Source organism: Harpia harpyja, chromosome 5 (assembly GCF_026419915.1).
Source record: "Harpia harpyja isolate bHarHar1 chromosome 5, bHarHar1 primary haplotype, whole genome shotgun sequence".
Taxonomy (NCBI): Eukaryota; Metazoa; Chordata; class Aves; order Accipitriformes; family Accipitridae; genus Harpia; species Harpia harpyja.
The window spans coordinates 61800858-61813603 of NC_068944.1; the positions used below are offsets into that span (position 1 = coordinate 61800858).

The following is a 12746-nucleotide window of genomic DNA, read 5'->3' on the forward strand; positions in this document are numbered from 1 at the left end:
CTGCCAGTATTGCAATGCTGGTCATAAACTATCAGCAAACAACTATTTTGTGTAGCTGTGTCTGCCTCAAGTCACTGAGATGGCATAATAGAAAAGCTCACATCTCCCCAAATTTGGCTTGTTAAATAAATCACCAAATTCTTTTTCTATGTAAAGAGAGGTTCAAATATGACTATAAAGTAAAAGGAGACTAGGAAATAAAATAAGTCGAACAACTGCTTCTGTAAGTTGAAAGAGTCATGTAATCTATATGTAAATTGGAATACAGCACTTTTATTATTTCTTCTTCTTCAAGAGTTGTTCTTTTCCGTATTTGAAATGGAAACTTCTATCAGACTACTAAATATATAAAACAATCTTTTAATAATTCTCAGCAAATTTCTTTACAAGCTTGGTTGCTTTAAAACATTCCTCTAATTCCTAAAAATAGTTAAACTAAAACTTAATAATAGCTAACCCAGCCACTCTGTCCTGTAGGATTTATTTAGTGCCTTCTATGATAACTGAAAATTTGATAAATGTTTTTTAAGAAAAATTTCACATGCAAATCAGTAAATTGACCTCTGAATAATTTTTAAATTGCAATAGAGGGAAATTCTAAAGCTCTAGTAAAAAAACAGAGAATTGTCTCCAGTTCTAAATAAGATCTAATTGTGTTAATTTAAAATGTAATTAAAGCTTTCATTTGTAAACAGGAATCTATACCACAAAGAAATCAAAACAAATACACCAGCAATAGTAGTGAGGCAACAAAGTGAATGTGAAATATTGATGCCTGTTCCCCCTCTGTGAGAATGACATATACGTAAATCTTATTTTTCAGAAATCCTTATGTCTCTAGTAATAACAAAGATTTCACATTTAATGATATGCTGAAATAAAACAAATAAGCCACTTCTAGTCACCTCTGATGAATAAATAATTGTACAACTGTTTAAGAAGCACTGCAAAATGACTTGGCATCATTTCTTGTATCTTACTGAAACAAGCAAATAAATTCCAAGCAAAGTTCACATTTAAATGCCATTGTCCTTAAATGGAGTAAAAATAAGAAATTAAAGAAAAAAAAAGGCAATTAATGCTTATCAACTAAAAAAGTAATTTAAAATATATAAAATAGTATTAAAATGGATTTCTCTATTTTATTTAAAGCTTCTTTAAAACTATATTGAGATCAGTAACCAAGCCAGAAAAAAACAACAGAAAATTAGTTCTGAAATAGACTTAGTTTTGTTTTGGTAACTGAAAGAAAAACACCCATTCCAGGAGAATTACTACTATCCCACAAAGATATTTACATCATGACAAACTTAAAGAAAACCCAGCTTAAATTTGATGCTCTTTCTCCTAATCTCTCCAAGCTACTTATAACTAATAACACCCAAGTATTCAGGATTTATTTTATTTTTAAACACTACATAAGAGTAATCCATTTCCTGCTATGCATGTATCACTAATAATTAACCAAAGGAAGCTATTAAGTTATACCAGCTATTCTCAATGTCTCACCAGAACTTCCCATAAGCCACTTCATGATACCAATTTTCTGCATGTTCGAATTTTCCAACACATAATTTATTGCCAATTTTGTTAACTGTCCTACCATATTAAACCTTTCACATTGGCACACTGACATCTCTCCAGAGTTGACACTAATTCTACTTTATGGACTAACTAGCTGTCCCAGTTATACTTCTAAGCCTATATAATTTCTATGAAGGAACAAAATTTAACGTACCCTAACACTTCTGCAAGTCTATGATTCTTTGAGTAGGAGAACTGCATTTGGATGAGGGAGGGATGTGATTCATTTGAACATGAAATTAAAATATATTTTTTTTCTTTTGGTTGCCGACTTTCAAATATTCAAAGTAACATATACCCCTCTTCTTGAGATAGTGGGGTGTCCCTTAGGACAATAAATGGATGCGTATTTTGTAGTATAATTCTCAATTTAAGTCACATTGTCTTTTTTGTGCTTCATTCAAGTTAATGGGCACTAAACAGAAATTTCTAGATGTAATTTAAATGATACAGTTTAAGTTGCACAGAAAGTGGTAACAGCCTACATTGCCTTGTGAGATTTGCAGAACCAGCATTTTCTTTCTAACCTTCCTAAAGCAGGTGGGAGTTTTGCTTAAGATTTTGAATGAGTTAGTAATTCAGTTTCAGAATTTGATGCAGAACACAAGATTGTACGTGAATTAAGGTAGCACCATTATCTTATTTTTAATATAGGAATATTCTTTCTTATAGGCCTTGCCAGCACATCTGGATTTATGTCACTTGGGTGCTAAATGTATGGCCAAGAATAATAATTATGAAAATATTATTGGTTGGATGCGTTTTCCTTAAAATCATCCTGTAGCATTCATGCAAAGATAATTGATTCATGACTGTATAATGACTGAATATGCCAGTGACAAGCTATTTGGAAAACAGAGGTCCACCTTTATCAGCTATTTAAAGGCCCGATCTGTTAAATGATTAATTCATACAGAGGAGCAAAGGCACAGAAAATTTCGTCAACACTCTTCATATCACAATGATATTTTGAAATGTTATAGAGAATGATGTTAATAGTGAACACTGTTTACATAAATATAATTTGAACTGATAGATGTAATGTTTAATTTGGGGAGGAGGGGTTATATTTGCATTTGCAGTTAGAGAATAAATAAAACTTCCTAAGCTTTCGAGGGGCTCCACTATCAACAAATTTTGAATGGAAATTAATGGCCTTTTTTCTGCTAACTTATTTAACTCCATAAAATTTTAGCAGGGGAATAGTATAAAGTGACTGTATTAAATTTGTGCATTTTAATCAAACTATTTTTGAGATTTGCCATTGAAACATAAAAGGCATATGGATATGAAGATCTGTGCCTTTTTAAAGAGAAGAAATAACATAAAATCAGCAGCTCAGAGCTGAGGCTGTCAACACCCTGTCAAATGTATCATTTATATCACATGCAAATAGAAGCACTAATATAAAGACAGAAAAGGGCCCATATGTTTAGGGGGTTTTTTTTGTCCCCTACATTTATTACCTATTTCTCACTCATGTTTTCAGGATGATATTCCTAAAAGGATTATGATAGCAATTGTGGAGTTTCTTAAGAAATAAATTACCAAAAAGCCCCAAACATTACCTCCCTTCAAAGTCTTTTGCACAAAAACACTCAAAAACTGAATCATGTGCACACACTTCAAAGCTGGCCCACAAGTGAGAGAGCAAACAAATGCAGTAAAACTGAATCCTCCATATTTTGCAGGAGCACAGAGTGCTGAGCCAAGCACAGAAGAAGGGGACCCTTAATGCCAGTTATTCTATTTGGTTTACTGACACACTGTTACCTGCCTGTTGCTGCACTGAGCATTTTAGTAGAAGGAAGAAGAAAGATTGCTTCATTACAGTCTCAAAAATTATACTTAAAGCCATTTCCTTCCACATAGGTGCAATCTCATCTAGCACATCAGCTCTCACTATTATACTGCCAAGAGCATAACCTGCTACAAAAGGAAAAAAAAATCCCCACAAACAACTGATGTTTTCTTCCCATCTCAGTCCTTTTCATACTTGGTGTTCCTTTCTCTTTTTGTTTTAGGTTTACTTATGGAATCTGTACCATGGAAGTAGTACCATGCATAGGTACATTTTTATTTATGTTGAAATCTACTGAAAATAAAGATAATATGATTGTTTTCTTTGTTCAAGCTTCAATTCTAATAAAAGATGCCTTTCCCCCAGTAAATTAGAGAAGTATATTAAAAGATCTTTGACATAAAAGAATACATTCTGCATTCAACTGATTTCAACACAAATAAAGTGTTCACCACTAACAATGGACTATTCAGGCAAGTAGAAGAATGGCAACTCTGTTCCTTTCCATGCAAATCTAAAGCGTTTGCTTACAGCTATCAAAGACTATGGAGTTTAGAAGAAAAACTGGTGGAGGGAGATAAAAGCAGGGAAAAAAAGCAGGTAGAAATGTTCTCATACTTTGGAAACCATGTATTCTTTTTCCCTGCCTCCCACATAGGCAGTTTACTCTAAAAAATTTGAATTCTGTGGAGTGCACAAACTCAGTTATCAGTACAATTACAAAGTAGGAAAGAATTGTTATACAGTTTTTGAGATTAATATTAAATGGATTGGCATATAATGACTATACAGATCTTAAATTCTTCATATGCCTTCATGAAACTTTCATGAATATTAAAACACAATATGGCGCTATCAAGAGCAGGTTATAGCCCTACACACACACAAAAAAAAAAAGAGAGACTTACATATTTTTTATAGTTTCCAACAAAAAACAACCAGCCAAACAAAAAAACCCACCTACAACATTAATATAAGTAGCCAGAGCAGTTACATCAAAAAGAAAAAAACAGAATTGCATACTAAATGAAGCAAATTAAAAACAAATTATATGTTCTGAAACCTCTGTTCTATACCAGTTCAGAACTGGTAAGTAAGAATTACCTTCTCTGGCTGGGGAGTAACAGTAAGGGCAGTTGTAAGGGCAGTTATTTATTTGTGTTAAATATGCTGTTTCCCTCTAATGCTGTATTCCCAGAGCAGCTGTTTCATTGTTTCACTCACAGTGCTTGTCAGGTATAGATTTGATCCATGGTCAGTTAATTCATGTGGCAAGCAGCAGACCCCATGACTTGATTAAACAACATCAGAAGGTTAGTATAATATTCAGTCTGTTCAGACTTTGAATGGAATTTTATCTGCATAGCTCTAGTAATCTAAAATATTAGCTGACAGAAAAAGTAACACAAAGTACATGATTAACTTTGCCAACATTTTCATCTATCAGTTCTGAAGATCAGAGATGCATTATCCATTTATTAACCAAAGTCTGTAGCTAAAAAACTGAGCTTTAACTATGAAATATTACGGAGCTGCTTCATTTGTGTTTGGGGAAAGGAAGCCCTGTCTGGAAGCTGTTGTTTAAATATCTTGGCTTCCAAATGGTGAATTCCTTACCCTCCCTAGTTCATAGTTAAAAGGGAACTGTGTACTCACTATACGTCACTTAGCTGTTTGCTGTAAGACTGGATGATAATCCTTTTTTTTACTTAACTTCCTTCCATTGCCATTTTTCATTCTAGAAGGCTTCATTATTCTTTACTTACCTCAGAGATTTCTTAGAGTTTGGTCAAGGCCTTAATGTTTACATACATTTACAAAGTAGTGATATATATTAGATAGGTTTACAGCATTTGTTGACTATTATTGATTCACTTAAAACTAAAGTTAAAGTATAACACTAATGTCCTACTCCTGTAGCCAAAACTGTCTTCTCCACAGTCAGAAAAATAGGCAAATTAGGCAGTATCTTCCCTTTTTTCATTTTAGTTACTGGTTCTACAAAAATAAAAGGAAGTTCCTGCAAACTTATCTTCAAAGATATTTTACTGGGATTAATGTAAATCAGTCCAAGAGAATACAGGGAAAAAAATGTGGATAACCAAGACTGCTTTCCTGATCTTGAAGAGATTAATGATAAATACTAGGCATATTCCCAAAACAGTCACACACCAAATCTTCTACTGATTCTTTTTCAGCTCCTGGAGATGAGAAGCAATCAATAATAATAGGGATCAACAGACAACTTCAGAACTGTTTCCATGAGAAAAGTTTTGGAATGTGTGACTGCTGATTTGTATTTCCTGAAACAAGACTCCTTTATCAGATGAACACATGAAAAAAGAGTCCGATGGAATTAAGACAATTTGTAAGAGCTTCATCTGAGAGATGAGGCAAGAAGAGGCACAATGGGTTCCACAGATACCATTACTTCCCACAATATTAAAGGTCAAGTGCCTCTGTCTTGCTACAATATCAGGCTCAAAAAAGTAATAATCATAATAAAGAACACTTCTTGTAGGGTTTGTTTTTTTTTTTTAATAGATTGGAAGGGACTTCAGCTCATTATTATAATTCAAGGTTGCTGACTTGAAAAACAAACACTCTAATTACTAGATATTACTTTCATCTAATAGACATACCTGCAAGACACAGCAAATATTTCTACCACAGACATTTACAGCAGAGTGGTGGCTTCTCTCCATTTAGAATTAATTTGGCATTACTCTTAAGTTCATATTAATTGAGCAGCAATATTAAAATAGAATTTTACCTTATACTCTGAGTTAACATTTTCTAGTTAAACATCTGTAGTGCACGTGGTTGGAATGGCACTTGAGAAAACTTAAGTGCCTAGATCTTTTCACAGTTGTATGTGCATTAAATGATTAAGGAAGAAAAAAAGAAAAAATAGTTTTAATTGCTCTATATTCATAGTCATTTATATATATTTTTATATATATATATATATAAAGTTTAGATAACTGTATATAACTGTAGCTCCCTCCCTACAGTGCTATGACTTTTACACTAAGATAATAGAGTTGAATGGTTTCAACCTAGAAAGTCCTGAGGAAAATGCAGCCACATACTTTTATTGGATGGGCATGAAAAATGTGGACAGGAATATTAGGATAGTGATTTGGGTGGATAAGGATTCAAGTTCAAATGTAAGACCTGACTTCAATTCTTATCCTAATGTTGGTTAATTTAAACATCTTGCCATAACTTCACTAATTTTTCTGCTTCATTAAGAAATTCCAAAACTGTTAAAATGGCATACTTACATACATCATCTGGATGTTTTAACAGCAGCTTGAATAACTGGGGGGTTTTGTTCATTTTTTTGCCATGCTATTTATATGTTAGTAAATACTAAGCATCTTTCAAATTAAATCTTTCTGTATTAATTAATGTAAAAATTAAAAGGTATCTACTTGGTTCTGAAGTAAGCAGTAAGGCCAGAATAAAATAAACATACCTGTGCATGCTGCATATCTAGTAGCCTCTGGTTTATTTTGGTTTGCTTGTGTTTTGTTTTAAGAAGAACATAACACTTATTTTTATTTAAAACCACCTTTTTTTTTTTTTTTTATTCTTGCTGCCTGATTTCATCTTACATTGGTAGTTTAGGTCTGCTTATGCCTTAGGTATAATTAACCCCTTTTGAAAGTGCCTATGTCTGACAACTCATGACAGAAATCCTAACTCAATGCTCAGATGGCTAAAGTTAGATGAGATAAAACCCAGTCTGAGTCACAGTTGTTTCTTAGAAATGTATCTTCCCATAATGCTTCTCATTTTAATAACTACATGGTAGAATATGGCAGAAAAACTTTTTTTTTTTTTTACTCAAATATGATTGGCATTGTACGTGTTGTTCATTTGATTTCTGAGAGGCAAGTTTAATTAAATTGAGTATTCGGAAATATTAGACAATCATTTAATCCTTTTTATGGATATCTTATTGCATTTAGTTGGTATGTGCTAGAAGACACTTACCCTGATCATCACCAGCTTTAAATACGTAGCTGACTAACCAATATATGCCTCTGAAAATGTATATTTTGGGGAATACATTAATAAAATCTGCGAACAAATCAAAGTAAAGGCTACTGAATTTATAGGGTGAAATCACTCTAAAAAACTCTGGAAGGTTCTAGTATCCTGGTTTTGCCTTTGTTGTTTCTTTGTTTAATGCAAAAATTCTCTTTGCATGTAATTGCTGTGATTATCATTTTGCAGGAGATGTTACATACCACATAAGATCAGAGTCATTTAAAGTGTAAACCTCATGTACAAAATGTAGTACATAGATAGTGTATTAAATTAAGCTTCCGGGTGTAATGTTTATTATGTTTAGATCACAGCTCAAGTTATAAAGATACTGATGAAGAAAACAGAATTTACAAAAGATGTAAATGATGAATATTTAACACTAATAATAGAACACAAATACACATTAAGGCAACATTTAATTTACAGTTCCAATCTCTTTTTTAATTATATGTGGCCAGAAAATTATATGTTAAGAAACAGATTACAGAAACACCTCAGGTTGCCTAATTTTTTACTTTTTAGAAATGGACCTGGTTTAGATACATATTTTCTAAGAGACGCTTAACATAAACTTACCTGATACTGTACTATCACAAACAGATAAACTTCAACTATATGAGGAACTACAAGTTTAGAAATAACAAATAAGTTACATGATTACATACCTTAAGAATATCTCCTTGGGCTAAGTGAAATGTTCTGGCAGAAATATTGATTCCTTTCCCTGCTTGTACCTGAATGCTATAAATACATTCATGGTTGTTTTCATAGTTAAGAGGATAATTTGGGGACAGTAAGATTCCTTCATTATTTGTCGTAGAGGCTCCACATTCAGCTGCAATTAAAAGAAAATGTTAAGGTATATTTTATAGAAAACAAATATTTTTAGTAATAGTGATAATGGGAATGTTAATGCAACCTAGTTCAACATTTTTAACATTTATTGATATCTAAAATCTAGTTCTAAATACATGTTCATGACAGTGATTGAAGGCTACAAGAATGTTTCTAAATTGCAGTACTTTTATTAAAGTATGTTAACTAATATGGAGAGTTATAATCATATTAATGGCACATTCCATAATTGTAATGTTTTAAAGGATCTTTCTTGAATTTTGTTTTGGAGGAAATATACTCGTTTTTACTTCTCCAACACAGAAATTCATAAAGACTTGTGAATTAAATGAAAGTAAAAGTGCTCTAGAAGTTTATATCTGTATATATTTATATATACATGCACATGTATAAATATACATACATGCAGATAGACACATTTTTACACAGATTAATGAAAAAAAGAGAATTTTTTTCTAACATTAATTTACTAAAATAAACAACATAGTCAATGGCACAAATTACACTAGAAAAAGAGTTATGCTGTATCTACCAGCTAAACAACAGAAAAAAATAATTTTGTTAAGAAACAAGTAGAAAAATAGTAAGAAGTCCCGGCAGGGGGCAGGGCGGGAAAGAAAAAGGAATGAAATGGGTTTAAGATTAGGAGTTAAAAATAAGAACGTGTTTCCAAGTAATACTGTTATTATTTCAAAAAAGAAACCTTATAATTGAGGACTTTGGTAATTAAGTTTAATAACACCCCCCCCCCGAAAACGTAAAAACTTGTGGCAATGCTACATTGGGCATTAATAACTAACTTTCATTTACTGTCATATTTTGGACTACTTACTTACATAATTTTAATTAAGACATTTTTATCACTGAGGTACCAGTATTTCAAAATTAACACTGACAAACTATTACAATTCTTCCTTCCCTTTTTATTTAGTCTTGAAATGTGGTCATTACAGTGCAAGAACAAGAGCATTTTCTCTCTTTGTAACAGATTTAGATTAATTTTAAATTTAACTGTAACACTAAATTTTCTGGGTTTAAGTTAGTTTTCAGGATGACTTCAATATTCTTGCCATTTATTTTACCCAGTCTCATGAGAATGCACCCCAGTTATTTTAACCTGGGAAATAAACAGGTTTATAATTTCACAGAATAAGAAATTGTATTGTGCGAAACTAAGTGGTACTTTCAATGGTTTGAAAATATGTTTAAGCAATCTATGGTATCTATTTTAAGAGGTATTATTGTTTTTTAGCATTATGATAATTCCCTCACCAGACTTGTTTGAGCGAAATCGAGGCTATTGAAATATATATTTTATATATGAAATTTGTACACTGCACGACAAAACCCCATTGATTAACTATTCTTTCTGTACACAGCTAAAACAAACATGGTGCAGAAAGCCAAATGAGGCACAGATCAAAGCAGAAGAAATGCTTGATGACTATGTTTAATTCAATAGTGATACAGAACAAGTACCCAAATAATTCAGGTGTCATCACTTTGTCTTAGAACAGTTGGATACACACAATCTAGGCAGAACTGGAAAACCTTCTAGTCCCCATGATCATGTCTATCCTTTTACTTCATTCTCAAATAAACAGCTATTTGCTACTCTGAAGATGCATAGGTCAGTTTGAATTACCACACATAGGAATAAGATGATTGTAATTCCAAGTTTGTGGGGTATCCTTTCCCATTCCAGAGAGAGAGAAAAGTCAAAAGGCACAAGGTAATTATGGTATTAAGTTGATCCAACAACTCTGTTTTTGTCAGAACTGTAATTCAAACCAATTTTTTTAAAATCTGAACGCAGCAGTGAGCCAACCGTTATGGTATTTTTAACTAATATTTGAGAACCATGCTAGGTTTTCTGTTACGAATAAGGAAATTTTTTATGTCATAATATTTATCAATCTGATTGTCCTTTTCTTAATTTAGAAGGAGAATGTTGTGTTCCAAGTTGTGGATGCCCCATCATTGGAAGTGTTCAGGGTCAGGCTGGATGGGGCTTTGAGCAACCTGGTCTAGTGGAAGGTGTCCCTGCCCATAGCAGGGGGGTGGACTAGATGATCTTCAAAGGTCCCTTCCAACCCAAACCATTCTGTCATTTTATGTACGATCACAACCCTCGTGTTAGCAGACAAGAAAGCAGTTTAGTAACAGTAGTCTTGAAAACCACAGTATAAAATAACTTCTCCCATAGCATTCAGTTATACCATTGCAGTTCCACAGAACCACACCCTGGAGCCTACAACAGTAGCATCTTTTGTGTACTTCTCAGAGGGATTCTCACAAAATCAACAGTTAGATCCTGGCTTCTCTCCTTGCCAACTGTCAGTGCAAATTATGACTTTAAAAAAAAAAACAAACCATGAAATACCAAACACACACACAAACACCAGCAGTATAGTTCTGAATAAGTGCTGAATCAAACAGGGAAGATACGTGATTAATATTGTAAGACTTTCTAAACTATACCATAGATAGTTCTATCTGCCAATCTCCACTTCTGTCTGTAAACATGAACAGACAGCTATGTTGCTTAAAATTACATGGAACTTCAGGTAACCTATGGTTGCCTTCTATTCTTTGATGTTAATACTGTAGCATAAATAAAAAAAATCATGTTGTGGTTTAAGCCCAGCCAGCAACAAAGCACCATGAAGACGCTTGCTCACTCCTCCCCCCACCCTGGCCCCAGTGGGATGAGGAGCAGAAAATATAAAGAAACGCTTGTGGGTCAAGACAAGGACAGGGAGGGATCACTCACCAATTACGGTCTCGGGCAAAAGACAGACTCAACTTGGGGAAAAAACAAAATCAATTTAATTTACTACAAATCGAATCAATACAAGGATAATGTGAAGTAAAACCAAATCTTAACACACCTTCCCTCCACCCCTCCCTCCTTCCTGGCTCAACTCCACTCCCGGTTTTCTCTACTCCTCCCCCCAGCAGCACAGGAGGACTGGGAATGGGGGTTGGGGTCAGTTCTCCACACGTTGTCTCTGCCGCTCCTTCCTCCTCAGGGTGTGGGCTCCTCCCCGGGCTGCAGGTGGGCATCTGCTCCCCCACTCCCCTCCATGGGCTGGGGGGGACAGCCTGCCATCTCACCATGGGCTGCAGGGGCATCCTCTCCTCCGCTGCTCCTCCTCACCCTCCTCCTTCACTGACCTCGGTATCTACAGAGGGGTTCCTCTCACATTCCAATTCCCCTACTCACTGCAGGTTCCCCTTCTTAAGTCTGTTCTCCCAGAGGCGCTACCACTGTCGCTGATGAGCTCGTCCTTGGCTGGCGGTGGGTCTGACTTGGAGCCAGGGAAGCTTCCAGCAGCTTCTCACAGGAGCCACCCCTGCGGCCTCTCCCCTGCTACCAAAAAACCCCGCCACACGAACCCAAAACAAATCATACTACTTCTATGTGCAGTTAAGCGCTGAGTAAAAAAGTGTCAGGGAAAAAAATGTTAACTGAGTTCTTAAGATTAGAATAAATATAAATAATACAAGTATTTTGTTTAAAGTGTTCAGAAAAGAATTTTAACAGGCATTACGGTGGGTGACAGAAAAAAGAGACTGAGGAGGCAAACCAGGATAAAATTAAGGGAAAATGCATAAAGAGGGCAATATAGAAGAGAGAAAAGAAGGGACAAAACAGTATTTCAGAAGTAAAAGAAAAACCACAGAGGAACAGAAAGTCTGCGACCATCCTTTAAAAACATACTTAGAGCTGTTATCAGAAATTACTAACATTTCTGCACTTCCTTAATGTTTCATTTTAGTAACATTCCCTATTCAACAGAGATGAAATTCAGGTTGTTTTAATGACAAAGTTTGTTTGTTTGTTTGTTTTAAATCCACTTATTTCAGCTGAAACTTAGAACCTACCCTACACACTTTGCTTGTAGGAAAAAAAAGAAATAGGGAGAATATTCCAACATCCAGCTATGTTTCCACAAAGATTTTAATTCAGCCTCATATAAAGTACAAGGATGTAACACTAAGATTGCAGTAAATCACTGTTTCTGGACTTCAGCAGAAATATAGAATCGTTTCAGTATTAGAAAGGAAAATAAACAAAAACTCAAAGAAAAATAATGAAAGGAAAATACTGATATAATGAGCTATTTATAAGAAATTACTGTTATGCTTTTGGTTATGAATGTGTGTTCATTGCGCATTTCCATAATAAAACAGATGAGTTTAAACTACTCTTTATTAGTGTATTTAAATTCTGTAATCATGTAAAGTGCTATTGTTATTGTAACCAAGGAATGAAATGCATCTGTTTGGGTAATTTAACCATTTGAAAACTGTTCTTCAATGAATGGCTTTTTTAAAAAAATGCTTTATTAGGAGAATTTTGCAAGGTTTCTCACAATTCAGCTGATGTAGTCTTCACTGTAAATAATTAGCAAACAAAAAAATGTGACGTACTGCTACAGGT

At 34.0% G+C, this 12746-nt stretch overlaps 1 protein-coding gene across 1 annotated transcript in view; it reads right to left on the bottom strand.

Annotated features, from left to right (window-relative positions):
* Positions 1 to 12746, bottom strand: part of CSMD3 (CUB and Sushi multiple domains 3) — a 767625-nt gene that overhangs the window by 263550 nt on the left and 491329 nt on the right. The window contains exon 23 of the mRNA XM_052787755.1: positions 8110 to 8279. Coding sequence (XP_052643715.1) covers positions 8110 to 8279 — 170 coding nt within the window. The remainder of the gene's footprint in view (positions 1 to 8109; positions 8280 to 12746) is intronic.